The sequence below is a fragment of the Aristolochia californica genome, unplaced genomic scaffold (genome assembly GCF_029961685.1).
Source record: "Aristolochia californica isolate CCGP_79_NKW_82.1479 unplaced genomic scaffold, dmAriCali1.0.hap1 SCAF_4, whole genome shotgun sequence".
Taxonomy (NCBI): domain Eukaryota; kingdom Viridiplantae; phylum Streptophyta; class Magnoliopsida; order Piperales; family Aristolochiaceae; genus Aristolochia; species Aristolochia californica.
This window is the reverse complement of record NW_027182103.1, coordinates 4,928,975-4,945,244: the sequence shown is the minus strand read 5'-3', so window position 1 is coordinate 4,945,244 and position 16,270 is coordinate 4,928,975. Positions and strand designations below refer to the sequence as shown.

At 42.1% G+C, this 16,270-nt stretch overlaps 1 protein-coding gene across 1 annotated transcript; it reads right to left on the bottom strand.

The window, feature by feature from the left end:
• Positions 1-228: 228 nt before the first annotated feature.
• Positions 229-2,229, bottom strand: LOC137962921 (F-box protein At1g67340-like). The gene is made up of 3 exons (XM_068810055.1): positions 1,850-2,229; positions 1,375-1,537; positions 229-1,172 (listed from the first exon to the last, which is right to left on the bottom strand). The coding sequence occupies exons 1-3, from the start codon at positions 2,101-2,103 to the stop codon at positions 429-431; spliced, it is 1,161 nt and encodes a 386-aa protein (XP_068666156.1). The 5' UTR covers positions 2,104-2,229; the 3' UTR covers positions 229-428.
• Between the last annotated feature and the right edge of the window lie 14,041 nt (positions 2,230-16,270).

Here is a 16,270-nt window from a genome sequence, read left to right as displayed (position 1 = left end):
GAGTGAGCCTATCACATGGGAATGGCTCTACTCGAATGGATCGGCCTTTATTTGCGCCTTCACTTTTCTTCCCTCTTCTTCAACAGTAGCTCTTTAACTCTGGATTTTGTGATCTTCTGGTTTTAATATTAATATCTCTCAATCAAGTAGGCCTGCTACTGCTGTCAACTTCGACGAACATTTCACTTTGAATCGAATGACAATTTAATATGGTCCCCTCCGGATTCCAGCCACAATCGTTTGAAATTGTTTCATGAAATTGACGCCCCCGAAGAGATAAAAGTGAATTTAGCCAAAAGCTCTCTTTCAAATTAAATCTGCGGTAGCCTCTATATAGTACAGAAAGAACAAGATTAAAGAACAAAAAAACTATCTCTGGTTCCTTTTTTTTCTTTCAAAAAGACAATAGCTCAGATTGGCCCTCACCGTTACCCTTCTCCGGTGGTTTCCTCCTCCTCTTCTTCGTTATCCAAATTGATCCCATCTTCACCGTCACCATTATCATCGTCTTCCTCGATCCACTGTTCCAAAGGAGTACACTCCATCTTGTGTTTTACCTTCCAATCAAGCGCCTGACACGCGCGCGAGCAGTAGTTCACCGACCCACACACTGAGCATCTTCTGAATTCGTGCCTCCGTGTTTCCGGCCTCCCGCACCCGGCGTGCGAGCACAGCCTCAGTCCTGGACTGGCCACCCAGCCGCGTGCACCAAACCACTCCGCCAGAAACTTGCTCGCTGGGTGCGCCTCCCGCTGTGGCACGTTGCACCCGAAGTCGCTCAGCAAGGGACAGCCGGACCCCACCACGTGGCGCTGCTGCGGGTGGTGCCACGTCGACCCCGGGCGCTGGCCTGGCGACAAGGCGAGCACCGATGCGAGTTCCCGGGCGTTCGCCTGTACGAGGAACCGGCGGCCCTCGGCGACGTTCTGACGCACGCCGTAGCCGTCCTGGAGGCAGTGTCCCAGCTCCCGGAGGGCGTCGACGTGGCCGAGAAAAGCTGCTCTGGCGCAGAGGGCGACGCCGGCTCGCAGGTCCTTGTCGTTCTTCGAACCGCCTGAGCCGTTGAACTGGATGACAGCAAGAGAATATAACGCTGGCAGATGAGACGCTAAAGCCGCTCGCGCCATAAGCGACGCCCCACTACCTCGGTTTTGCAAACAGTAGAAACGGATCTGCAAGTAACCAGCAGACGAAATTAATGGCCACTTCTTTACCCTAATTCAAAACAAGACGACGATATAATGACGCCCTTCATTACGCTAATGGAATTGTTTTTTAAGGAAACTGCTACATATTACTTGAGAATTTTGAAGGACATTTAAGGAAATGTTTCACTATTCAGTCTAGGAGCGGGTTATAATCAAGGAGACTGACCATTCCGAGAGTATAACAAGCTTCGACATTTCCGGCGTCGGCGCACCGTTTTAGGAAACGGTGAGCAGATTCCGACCAGTTCTTCGCCTTCACGGCAATGGATTTTGGAGAGGCTTTGGATAAGACGAGCGGGTGAAGTCCCAACCCGTTCAGTCTCTTGCATCTGTTTCAATAGAAAATAATGGAATCGCCGTTAATATTGCTAATACTCCCAAAAAATCATTCACTCTTTACAAACCCTTGTTTGCAAGAAATTCAAAGATTAAAAAACCACCAACTGATAATTCGAATTCGAAAATCGAAATCACAGATCTGTACCAAAACCGGGAAAATAGAACCAAACGTACAACCGAACTGCGTCTTCCGTATCAATGCCCTTGACAAAAACCAGCGAAAAAAGGAGACGATTCTCCGACCGACGAGAAAGAACCAAAAATCAACGGAACATTTTTTTGTCCGGGACAAACATACTTACGTCATGAGAACATTAACGAAATCAGAAGGACAAGCAGCGGAGGAGCTGAGTTTACAGAGGATGCAGACGATAAGATCGTCCGGTAAACCGCTGAAGAAATCCGACGCCACAACAACATCAGGCGCCGTCCTTGATCTCTTCCGATCGAGAGGTTCGCCGTCGTATCGAAGCACAGACTGGGCACGTCTCTTTCTCTCGGCTTCGTCCACACAGAGCAGGATTTCAGGGTAACAAAATCCTCTTCTCGTCCGCATATCTATCTATTGACAACGAGCGGCCGCCCGACCGAAAACTCAAGAGAGAAGGAAAAATCCTTTATAGGAAAGAGAAGCTGAGGCGCCTCCCCCCTATTTACTCCTCACGCCATCCGAAGTCGCTTCAGCCATCCGTTTCTACTCGACCGTGCCGTGAAAACTACGGTCAAACAGCGTTGACCGGAACGACTATATTTCGCTCTTACATGCGCTTAAACAGAAAGAGAAGAATTATTTTTGCGGATTTGTATCATTAAAAGAAAATCACAAAAATACCCCTACAACAAAATCTTTATTCATAAAGAAACGCCCTTTCCTCGTGGGAAACTTTGACGAAAACGGAAGCCACTTTACTTTTCTTCCATAGGATTCGAAACACTTCCCCTCCTTATTAACAGCGCCAACGCACCAAACTAGAGTGGCCCACAGAAGGTCCAGCTGGACTGAAAAACCCTCCTTCGTGTCTATATAAAGAAGAATCGTTGAAATGCATGTGGTGGACCCCTTTTTAACCACCTACTCCCTGAGTGGGGGTATTTACGTCCAATCAACGTTTAATAAAAATAAATAAAAAATTTGAAAACCTGAACAGTGCCGGCATGGAGTCACGTCGAAACGTGACGCCCGTGAAGGTGGACTACAATTATAAAACCCTATTATATACATATTCTTATTCTTCATCACCCTGGGCCTGGGACATTCGACACGCAGCCCAATAGTTTATTTTTTGGTGATTTAGAGCCGACGCTTAAGAGGTGGGCCCCGAGTAAGTCGCCTACGCTACGGCTCCGCAATTACCGCGCGTGAATCAAAATTTCAACGGCGAAAAAAACAAATCTCCTAACGTGTAATCTTTTGTTACGTGCAATCTCTGCCGTCGAAGATAAGTAATTGAAGCCACCACAAGTTTTCTTCCCACTTTATTCAGTGGGTTTTCAACTGAAACCGGGAATAATCGAAAGGAGGGTAGAACGGTAAAAATAAATAAAAAATCTTCGGGGACGGCTTCTACCGGTTGCTGCACAGCACCGGGACTCACATGCAGGTCGCTTTGCTCCACGGAAACGACTCTATATTAGATAGGGCAGACTTAAAATAGAATTTTAAAAAATATATATAAAATTCATAAACCAAAATTGTACCTAATCAATAGTATCTAACTTTCGGGTAACAAAAAAACTGTAAAGGTGTAACCGACTACAACGGGTCACTTACGGGTAGAGAGACCGAATCGTCTAACACCTTGTACCATTGTGACAAAAAGTACATGTAATATGATTTGATTTGCACACGATATTTTATATAGGATCGTGTGAAAATGAAAACTCTTACTTAGGGTCAAAGAAACACGTTTAAGTTCATTTCTACCGTCCAAAATCTTGTTCGATTTGGTTGTTTTTTGTCCTCCCCTGACGAGATGGCTCTTGTCTATCGCTACTATTAGATTACAAAGAAAATTTGCTCTCATAAGGAAATTCGTTTTAGGAAACGGCACGTTAGATACTTCCCTTTGTTCTCAGATTCGGATAGAACCTACCTAATCAGAAAATGACACGTGGCGCATCAGACAAAGGAGATTGTGCTCTAGTGAAGCACAGCGGCGAGGAAGAGCGCCACGTGGCAAATTAGGGATGAGATTGCTTTGGTTCCAGAATTTGTTGGGTTCATGGGTGCTCTTATCTATAGAGCCAATAGCGTCATGCCAGGACCCACCTTATCCATGGATTTTGACTCTCCTTCACCCTGCGAAAATAACCCCGCCACAGACGTTAGGCAGCGATTAAGGTTTCAGCGAGACGCACGGTAGCTGGTAATTCCGGTCGCCGCACGCTTCGTGGCGGTGGGAGATACCGGTGAGTTTAAAATGCTGGTAATCTGCCACGTAAGTTCAAATGAGTAAGGCGGAAGGGTGGGCACACGTGGCATAGGCATCGCGATGGGGGGGGGGGAGGGGAAGATGAGCCGTGACATGGCTTAGGGATAAGAACTCTTCGTCTCCTACAGCGGACGAGGAACCGACGACCGGACATGCAGCCTTCCACTTCAACAGTCACCCCCACGCTCTGAATTCTGGATTCAACCACAGATACACGACAGGCTCCATGTCGTGTTTCTAGTTTCCAGTTTCGCTTTAGGGTGCCCGACGATGACGATGACGATGACGATGCCTAAACTGCTCGCTAACATCTCCTCTAATAGGCTTCATTCTTGTCAAAGCTCTAAACCAGTAGGCTTGTATTGTAGCGAGTAAAGGAAGAGAACCGTCCAGTCTAAAGTTACGGAAACGGTGAGCCAGTAAAGTGAGGAGAAGGGAAGGGCATAAGCTCCACTCTCCTGAGTTCTCCCTTGCTTCGCGCCGTGATCTTCGGGCCCCCTCCGCGCTAACGAGTTCTCCCTTGCTTCCTATCTAAGAAGAGCATAATGACTGAGGAGAGATTTTACTCCTTTTGTTAACTTTAGCGCCTCGTTAGAATAAGAAGACACTTAATCTCTCGAAGCTAGTGCTAACCAGTATTTTGCCTTCGTTCTAAAGCATAAAAATTGACATGAATGCCCCTAGCTTAATGAGAATTAGGTAACACGAGGTAGGGGGTAATTTAGTCCAAACGCAGACGTAAAATTTAATTGAGGAATTAAATTCCTAATTCTCATTCTTAATTTTTATTCCTAAATCCTCTTCATCGGGATTCGGGACGCGGGGGAAAGAGAAAGATGTTGCTTGACGCGTTTGTACTGTTTGGCTGCGTCGGCCGGGGTGCGACTCGGACGAGATGGAACGCACGTGATTCGGTCATCGGCCCACAAATGGACCGACCGAGTCTTAACGTTTCGTACGCGGTAATCAACAGGTCCGATTAATCCTGCGGGGCCAGTAATTCCCTCTCTTTTGACGTATTTGCCCCGGGATATCCCGATATAATTACTAAGAAATGGGCGCGTATAACTATTTCGATCATGTCGATTCAAAGTCACAGCGTGACCGTGCAAGCAAGAAGTCGGGTTCTGCCTCCTGGTTGCGAGACAAAAGTGGCACACTAGACAGGAAACACCATCGGCGATGGCCTTTACGTGCATGGGAAGTGAAGTTAGCGGCACCCAAGTGTGCGAGAAAAGGGCATTATGGGTATAGGATTGCAACACCTCAGTGGCTAGCACATGCAATGCTTGCAAAAGAGAACAGCAAAGGACTTTCTGCTATGATTCTCATCAACTTGAAAAAACCCTCTTCCCGGTCAGGAAGACGATAGAGATAAAGATAAGACTAAGAGAATTTAAGATCGTCTCAACTTGTAACTCTAGAGCCATGTAAACTCTTTTAGTGATAATATTTATCGTAATATTTGTATTGATAAATATAATCATACTAGCAATCTATTTAGATCAAACCTATCAAATTTTATACGTACCATTGGCAAATATAGCGGGATAAGAGGGAAGTATGAATATTTTCTAATTTCTTAAAGCCTTGAAGCTTTGAAATTTGAACAACAAATTACCCGATTGAACAAAATGAGAAACAAAAGATATTTTTTTGCCTCATTTTTCATTGATCATGTTTCTTGGTTAATTGACTCACTAACATAAGATTCTATAGAAATTGAGGGACAAACAAAATATTAAACAATGAAAAACTTGGTAAAATGATGGATGTACCAATACCCTGAATCCTTGTTTGGGACCCATCTGTAATACATACAAATTAGTCTAAAGTGTATTATGGTGTCATAAAAGAAAAATATTTAAGTTTACCCGTCAAATGTTCATAGACTCCAAAATCAATGATCCAAGGTGAATTGTTGGAACATAAGAGAAAAAAGTACGTACCAATAATAGTAATTGTGGTTAGAGTGTTGCTTTGAGGAGCAGACATGATGCTCTTAAATTCTAAAATAGATGATGATTCTCTTATGACAACGTCCATCTTCCTTTGGTTATAGTGTTGCTTTGAAGTTTAGTGGTTTCCAATGTAGGTTCCAATAATTCTCAACAGAATGATTAACTTTTTCCCAATTTTCCTTAGCAATCTTACATGTGGGGACCATCGTTTGGTCCTAAGGTACATAACAAGAGGTTTATGACCTTGGAGTTTGTCTTAAACTAGTCTCTATCTTCCCGAATGAAATTGAAGATATAAAACAACTTCAACGTTTCTTAGGATGCCTAACATATGCTGAACAATTCATAAAGAATTTAGCAAAAATTAGGAAACCCTTTCAAAAGAAACTAAAGAAAGACATCAAATGGGAATGGACACCCTCTGATAGTCTCGAAGTAATCCGGATCAAACAAATGATGAAACACCTCCCAGTGTTGACTCTACCCGATCCAGATGCAAATCTGATTTTAGAAACTGATGCCTCTGATCACACTTGGGCAGCAGTCCTAAAATGCAAAATCAATGATTCTGAAAGAATATGCAAATATACATCAGGAACATTTTCATCTGCTGAAACAAACTATCATTCTTATGAAAAAGAAATTTTAGCAGTAAAGAATGGGATAAAAAAGTTTTATATTTATCTCGCTCCCAAAGAATTTCTGGTAAGAACTGACTGTAAAAATTTTGTCGGTTTTATGACAAGAAATTTAGAAGATTCACTTTGTCGCGGTAGGTTACTCCGTTGGCAGCAATGGTTCTTTCAATTCTCTTTTACTGTTGAACACATTAAAGGAGATAAAAACTATTTACCTGACACTCTTACTCGAGAATTTTCTTGTGTTACAGACAGGTAAAATGGATCCCCTCAGCAGCACCCTGACGGACCTAGCAGCAGCAATTGCCACACTCACGGTATTGCTTTCAACTCTACAGTCACTATTCGACAGTCTTTTAGTTCTTTCAGAACGAGGAGACATTCATGAGAATTGTGCCCGTTACGGGTTAAGTGGAGAAGTCTTACAACTCAAGGTTAAAGAATTAACCGAAGAGTTAAAAGAACTCACTCAACGGCATGAAATGCCGAGCTCCTCCGGGACTTCTACCGGATCTCCATCGCGAGAAAAGGAAGCAACAACGTCAGCTAATCAGCAGACGGATGACTTTCGTGTTTTGATAAACACAGGTTGACCCGGGATTTCTACCGGTCATGCCAGGCATGAGAAGGAAATCACAACCCAATCTTCTCTGAAGATAGGGGAATCAGGGATTTCTACCTGCCAGTCAAGAGCTGGAAAGGAAACCTTAACGATTTCATTGAAATCGGAATCAGGGACTTCTACCTGTCAGTCTAGAGCTGAAAAGGAAGTCTTAACGGATCCATCCCAGATGGAAACGGACTTGTCTAGTAATGAGAAATCATTCAAGACAAAATTGGTTACCCCGTCTGAGTTTACAAGGTTGAAAAGCCTAAATAAACCAGATAAAACTAGTTTTAATGAGTTTGAGTTTTTAAAGAAATTTAAACCTTTAAAACTTTCGGACATTATGTCTGAAGAACCCTCGCTACGCCCTCAAAAGGTGGACAGCGTTCGTTCAAAGATCGAATCCGATCATACTGTTCAATTCCAGAGATGGAATGAACAATTCTACAACTAAAGGATTTTCTTCGAGCTCTTTGAGTTTGGCTTGAACTCGTGCGAGTCGATCTTTTAACTGTAGAATATAACAACGAAGGAAGAAGAATAATCCGAGATGGACGATTCTTAGGACTTGGTCCAGTAGGGTTAAAACAAGTTATCAAAGACCTGAAACACCAAATCAGGATTGAACAACTTGAACTTCAAGAATATGCTATCTAAGCAATTCTTAGAAGATTTGGTAATCATTCTGCAAAGAGAAATCTACAGAATGACCCATGAAGAAACCGTATACCAACCTGTAGACACCGCTTCAACAGGAGAAGCCTCTACAAGTATATACGGAAAACCAGAAAAAACAAAATACTGGTATGTTGTCTTCATAGGAAGAGCAACAGGAATATATGACAGCTGGGAAGACGCCCAAGCTCAAGTCATAGGATTTCCCGGAAATTCTCACCGAAAGTTCCGGACAAAGGAAGATGCTGAACAAGCTTGGACAGCGTCCCGAAACAGATGATCTATCGGCAAAAACTTTTAGATCGTTTGCAAAGAACGAGAGATGGCCTAGCCTTCACCCTCTTACTAAGAAACATGCTTCAACCAGAAGATGATTCTATCCACTCTATGGAAATGTATTATTTCCATTGGGACAGATACACAAATCGCATCCATCAATTTCGATGCAAGATCAAAAGTATTAAACAAAAGCTAAACCTCCTAGCTTTGTAAAAAATGAATGAGTTTTTCTATTTAATGGATATGGAAACTCCATTGCCATTAGGCCTTCCTGACATCACCGGATGGCTTAAAAACCTAGTGTACTTTGCAACACCTTGCATAGCACCTAGAAGAAAGGATCCAGCACCACCTGCTTTTAGGATCGCTTCAAAAGCTTCATCCTCCACCGATGATGAAGTTTACGCAGAATATAATACCTTCGGTCGCCAACCGATTTATTATGTTCAAGAAGAAAAACCATCTTCTAGTAAACAACAAGAGCAACACGACAGTGAACCAGAAGCCTGGGAATCTGATGAAGTTGCAGAAGAAAATACCAAGAAAACAGACTACTCTGCTAAAGACAAAAAGGCAGATGATCTTGGTAAAAGATTTCGAATGCTTCGTGGTAGCGACCACTTTGAAGCAGAAACTTCAAGGGTACGAGATACCTACATGGAAGATAGCTTTCAAGATAACTTCCGAAACCGTACTGCGGTTCACCCGCAAGAACGAGAAAGTTTCTCCCATTCCAAAATATCCTGGGAGGACAAAGGTATTCGACAAAATACACAAATGTCGACCCTTCAAATGCTACTAAGGGACACCAAACCATAGATAGCATAAACCCTTTTGGATTTTATCTCAACTTGGATTGCCCCAAGGATGGAGAAAAAGTCCTTAAAGATTGGGAAAGAAGCATGAGCAATGCTGCAAATATGCATGAATCTTGGAACCAAGAATCAGCATTTAATTTCTTTACCCATGCTTTACAGGGTAATGTAGCTCTTTGGTGGGACAACCTTCCCGAAGACCAAAAAAGAGCTAATACCTCAATATCGATAGCCAATATCTTGAAAGGATTAGTGGCTAAGATATCAAAGGAATTTCTAGGAATACATCCAACCCTAGAAGCCTACAATGAGAGTACTAAACAAAGAAAACGTTTAGAAACTCTTCAGAAATTAAACAAGTTACAAATCTGTAACATTTGTTTTTATGAGAAGTATTACTGCGAGTTTGCAAGTTACTTCTATAAACTGCAAAAAGAAGATCAAAAACCTTATCTGTCTATCTTTTATGCAAAATTGCCAGAACCATTTGCACATGTAGCTGAAAAAGACTACATTACAAAGTATTGGCAAAACAATCCAGAACTTGGTACATTAACCATGGACATTTTCCTAAACATTGATACTTTAGGAAGAAGACATAGATTTGTACAAGACATGTTGGCAAATCTTTGTGAAGCCCAAAAACTACAAAAGAAAAGTAGTAAGGCAAACAAACAAACATTATGTTGTTCAAACCAGAACAAAAATGTAGGAGCTTATGGTTGCAAAACCACCTCCCATAAGCAACGAAAATATCCTAAGAAATTTCAACAGAAAAAATTTAGGATACAAAAAAGTTCTACAACAAGGTATACTCCTAAAAAGAGATACTTTCGAAAAAGAACAAATTCTGGCCCCACCACATCCAGTAAAGGGTCAAATGCATACTGCCCAAAGGGGAAAACCCCAAGCAAATGCAAATGCTGGATATGCCAGAAAGAAGGACACTTCGCCAGAGATTGTCCAAATGAAAAACAACAACGGCGATACAGTACATACATGGTACTAGCCGAAGAAAAAGGATTGGAAATCATCCATTATAATGACATCCAGTCAGAAGATGAAGTATATGAACTTCATCTCAAAACTGAGTCTTCCTCCTCAGAAAACTCAGAGAACATGTCAGACTCTTCAGGTTCCTTCTCTGAATGAGTATCCGCATAAACGCAGAGCATGTTGCATCTGGAAATTCTTATATCACGGTCATGCTTAAACTACCTGGATATATCAAATTCCATATACACGCTCTCGTAGACACAGGAAGTTCATATTGTCTAGCTCGACAAAATCTACTTCCCACGGATCTATGGAAACCGCTTGAAGTACCTCTTCAAGTAACAGTTGGCTCCGGCGACACTATCTCTCTCCCTGCCGAAGCTCGAAACATTCATCTCGACATTGGAGGTGAAAAGTTTATGATTCCAAAACTCATTAGTTTAGGATCAAACATAAATACAGGACCAGATTTAGTCCTAGGAAATGAATGGCTCATGTTTCATGCCCCAGTAGAGCAAACACCAGCCTACTATAAACTTCGATGTCGCACTCGACGTGAGATCGATAATACTGCTGTATTTGTCTACGCAGTAAAACCCACTGAAGCCTATGCCATTTCTGGCAATGGAGATGTCCTCCATCAAGTCTTCAAAAAACGCAGCAAGCGTGGTGATGAGATTCCTCCCTTAGAAACTCTGCTCCTCGCTGAGTCCTGTGAATCTGAAGTTCAGCAACTTCTAGAATCCACTTGTTCTGAGAAACCCTTAGAATGGTGGCATAAACAAAAACCATATGCCGACCTCGAACTTCTTGATCCTGAAAAAGAAATCCGAGAAAAACCTATGGTTTACACTCCTTCTGATGTTGAAGAATTTTCAACACAGATAAATGATTTGCTAGCTCAAGGATTAATCCACGCAAGTCATTCTCCACATACATCTCCTGCTTTCCTGGTACGGAATCATGCAGAGATAAAACGAGGAAAAGCTCGAATGGTCATTAACTATAAAAAGGTTAATGAAGCCACAAAAATGGATGGCTACTATCTTCCTAACAAAGAAAGATTAATAGCTGCCATAAGAGGAAAACAATGGTTTTCTAAGTTTGATTGCAAATCTGGGTTTTGGCAAATTCGTCTAACCGAAAGAGCTATTCCCCTTACTGCATTCAGTTGTCCTTTAGGACATTATGAGTGGCTTGTAATGCCCTTTGGGTTAAAACAAGCTCCCAACATATTTCAAAGAAGAATGGATGATATCCTCAAACCATTCTTTAAATTTTGCTTAGTCTATGTTGATGACATCCTAGTCTTTTCAGAAACCAAGGATCAACATAAAGAGCAATTACTTAAGGTCTTAAATGCCTTAAAAACTGCTGGGATAGCACTCAGCAAAAAGAAATCTGAGTTGTTTAAAACCAAGATAGACTTCTTAGGTCTAAACATCTCAAAAGGAGAAATCATTCTTCAAAATCATATTCTGGAAAAACTAGCTGCTTTTCCGAATGAAATTGAAGATATAAAACAACTTCAACGTTTCTTAGGATGCCTAACATATGCTGAACAATTCATAAAGAATTTAGCAAAAATTAGGAAACCCTTTCAAAAGAAACTAAAGAAAGACATCAAATGGGAATGGACACCCTCTGATAGTCTCGAAGTAATCCGGATCAAACAAATGATGAAACACCTCCCAGTGTTAACTCTACCCGATCCAGATGCAAATCTGATTTTAGAAACTGATGCCTCTGATCACACTTGGGCAGCAGTCCTAAAATGCAAAATCAATGATTCTGAAAGAATATGCAAATATACATCAGGAACATTTTCATCTGCTGAAACAAACTATCATTCTTATGAAAAAGAAATTTTAGCAGTAAAGAATGGGATAAAAAAGTTTTATATTTATCTCGCTCCCAAAGAATTTCTGGTAAGAACTGACTGTAAAAATTTTGTCGGTTTTATGACAAGAAATTTAGAAGATTCACTTTGTCGCGGTAGGTTACTCCGTTGGCAGCAATGGTTCTTTCAATTCTCTTTTACTGTTGAACACATTAAAGGAGATAAAAACTATTTACCTGACACTCTTACTCGAGAATTTTCTTGTGTTACAGACAGGTAAAATGGATCCCCTCAGCAGCACCCTGACGGACCTAGCAGCAGCAATTGCCACACTCACGGTATTGCTTTCAACTCTACAGTCACTATTCGACAGTCTTTTAGTTCTTTCAGAACGAGGAGACATTCATGAGAATTGTGCCCGTTACGGGTTAAGTGGAGAAGTCTTACAACTCAAGGTTAAAGAATTAACCGAAGAGTTAAAAGAACTCACTCAACGGCATGAAATGCCAAGCTCCTCCGGGACTTCTACCGGATCTCCATCGCGAGAAAAGGAAGCAACAACGTCAGCTAATCAGCAGACGGATGACTTTCGTGTTTTGATAAACACAGGTCGACCCGGGATTTCTACCGGTCATGCCAGGCATGAGAAGGAAATCACAACCCAATCTTCTCTGAAGATAGGGGAATCAGGGATTTCTACCTGCCAGTCAAGAGCTGGAAAGGAAACCTTAACGATTTCATTGAAATCGGAATCAGGGACTTCTACCTGTCAGTCTAGAGCTGAAAAGGAAGTCTTAACGGATCCATCCCAGATGGAAACGGACTTGTCTAGTAATGAGAAATCATTCAAGACAAAATTGGTTACCCCGTCTGAGTTTACAAGGTTGAAAAGCCTAAATAAACCAGATAAAACTAGTTTTAATGAGTTTGAGTTTTTAAAGAAATTTAAACCTTTAAAACTTTCGGACATTATGTCTGAAGAACCCTCGCTACGCCCTCAAAAGGTGGACAGCGTTCGTTCAAAGATCGAATCCGATCATACTGTTCAATTCCAGAGATGGAATGAACAAATTGAGCAAGGGATGAACACTCCCTTCTTCACCACTGAGCCCAGCAACAGTTGGAATCAAGTGAAGCTGAGTCATGAAATAGACTCAAAATATGCATCCATGCTTTACGCATATGGATTCATAAAACAGATGGTATTGCACTCCACCGATTTATCAGTATTGGAGAAACTGCCAAAGGAAATTATGGAGGCTTGCAAAAGTTTCATCTCCATAACCAAGAGTAAAGGAATTTGACTTCATTTCGTTTCCTGTATTGCTGAAATTGTTACTGACACAAAAATGTTTCCAATCATTTCCGTCGTGACTATTGAAGGCATCAAAGAAGGTGACGCCAACATGGAATATGATCCCAGACATATTCCAAAAGCCAAGCCTTGCCCAGAAGCAGTCTGGCCAACCAGACGTATCCACGGGCTCAAGAACCTGATACAGCTCATGAAGCAGCTGATTCAGAAAAAGAGAAGCTTCGTCTACAAGACCTCCGTCCCATTGACGATCATCTCGAAAAGCTATAAAGAGACTCCGGCCTCCGTCCAGACCAGTCTTGAAGCTACGCTGAAGAAACTCCTTGGAGGAAATATCCCCTTCAGCAAAACAACAAAGGAAAGCTTCTGCCAGATGGCCCAGAAGACTTTTTCGAAGGAGCACACCTGTAAACTGTGCACCGAAAGGCAGCTGTCCGAATGAGCAGTCAGCAGCCACGTCAACAGACTAGTCAGCAGCCACGTCAACAGACTAGGCCCACGACGAAAACAAAGTCAGCAAAGGCAGCTCAAAAGTCCGCAATGGCGGCTACAAAAAGTCATCAATGACGGCTACACCAAAGTCAACAAAGACGGCTAAAAAGATTCCTGCACGTCATCATCATGATGTCACAAGCAGAAAAGACATTTCTACCCCTGCTTTCGGCGTCGAAAGGTAATAATGCAAGGGCAAAAGAGACATGCCAAAAAGACAAAAGATACCCTTTGTCTTTAAACGCACACCTTACAATCAAGGGTAAAGGTGGAAAAGCTGAAAAATCTTCAGCTATAAATAAGATGCTCCTCCAGAGGTTTAGGACATCGAAAAATTCAGTATCGAAAATAAAAGCGACACTGAAGTTGGAGCGACTTGGCGATTTCCGGCGATCTTTCTCCAGCAAGTTCCACAAGCACGGTATGTGCTTAAACAGCCGTAATGGCTGAGTAGAAAAGAGGGAACCGACCGGTGCCACGGTCGGTAACTTCGGGAGTTATGTAGATAAGTAGTTTTTCTTTCCCTTTTTTAAGGGTATGTATTTAGTTATTTTTACTTTCTTTTGTTTTGAACAATGTTTTTTATATTTCCGCATGTTTGTAATATTGTGATTCGTACAGTAGTTGTTTTTACTGTTCATGTTCCGCATCTATGTATTGATCTCCACAGTGTTTGTTTTTACTGTTCCAAAGTTACTGTTCAAAAGTACTGTTCATTTTTACTATTCATGGTTACTATTCATGATTACTATTCATGTTTACTGTTCACTCGTCAAAAGGAAATAGTATTGAAATAGTGCCAAATAGGACAGACGCTAGAGACTTGGAATTATTCGGCTACGCTCCGAGGTAGAAAACGAAACGGAGCTGTGCTCTACCCTGCTGAAGCAGCCATGGAGCCGCAACGGTTAATATGAACGGCTCGGGGCCCTCTGAAGACCGTGAGGACCGCATCGACGGAACTGCCCACGTGGTGGTAAGCCGGCAGGAATAGGGTCAAACCCCGAAGAAGTTCTAGGTAGCAGCAGAAGTCATGTTGGGCCTACTAGATAGCTATGAAATAGACACAAACGAGTATATAGCAGTAACATGTGGTAGGAAGCAAGACAGTGGCCTAATGGTAAAATGATAGGATTGACGAAATGTGACTGTAGGAATAGTATTGTGTGAGTCATCGATGTTTTCCGCTGCCTTTAGATGTTTTCTCCACTACCTGACAGGTAGTTGTCCCTAGGATTCTAGTTCCGCTGACCTCATCCCTAGGTTGTCTTCCGCTGTGTACAAGTCTGCTAGAGACTTTTGTGTCGATATCATAGCAATAGTGCTTTGGTATCAGTAGTCCGCTGTCAGAGTCTGCTAGAGGCTTTACGACCGGTATGGGTCGTAACTGTTTGGGAGTATGTATACCTAAACAGAAAGAATCAAAGTTAAGCTTTGACTTCTTTGACACATACAAAACCAAGTCTAATACTCGGCTCTGATACCATTTTAAAGACGACGAGAGCCTCTAGCAGACTCTGACAGCGGACTACTGATACCAAAGCACTATTGCTATGATATCGACACAAAAGTCTCTAGCAGACTTGTACACAGCGGAAGACAACCTAGGGATGAGGTCAGCGGAACTAGAATCCTAGGGACAACTACCTGTCAGGTAGTGGAGAAAACATCTAAAGGCAGCGGAAAACATCGATGACTCACACAATACTATTCCTACAGTCACATTTCGTCAATCCTATCATTTTACCATTAGGCCACTGTCCTGCTTCCTACCACATGTTACTGCTATATACTCGTTTGTGTCTATTTCATAGCTATCTAGTAGGCCCAACATGACTTCTGCTGCTACCTAGAACTTCTTCGGGGTTTGACCCTATTCCTGCCGGCTTACCACCACGTGGGCAGTTCCGTCGATGCGGTCCTCACGGTCTTCAGAGGGCCCCGAGCCGTTCATATTAACCGTTGCGGCTCCATGGCTGCTTCAGCAGGGTAGAGCACAACTCCGTTTCGTTTTCTACCTCGGAACGTAGCCGAATAATTCCAAGTCTCTAGCGTCTGTCCTATTTGGCACTATTTCGATACTATTTCCTTTTGACGAGTGAACAGTAAACATGAATAGTAATCATGAATAGTAACCATGAATAGTAAAAATGAACAGTACTTTTGAACAGTAACTTTGGAACAGTAAAAACAAACACTGTGGAGATCAATACATAGATGCGGAACATGAACAGTAAAAACAACTACTGTACGAATCACAATATTACAAACATGCGGAAATATAAAAAACATTGTTCAAAACAAAAGAAAGTAAAAATAACTAAATACATACCCTTAAAAAAGGGAAAGAAAAACTACTTATCTACATAACTCCCGAAGTTACCGACCGTGGCACCGGTCGGTTCCCTCTTTTCTACTCAGCCATTACGGCTGTTTAAGCACATACCGTGCTTGTGGAACTTGCTGGAGAAAGATCGCCGGAAATCGCCAAGTCGCTCCAACTTCAGTGTCGCTTTTATTTTCGATACTGAATTTTTCGATGTCCTAAACCTCTGGAGGAGCATCTTATTTATAGCTGAAGATTTTTCAGCTTTTCCACCTTTACCCTTGATTGTAAGGTGTGCGTTTAAAGACAAAGGGTATCTTTTGTCTTTTTGGCATGTCTCTTTTGCC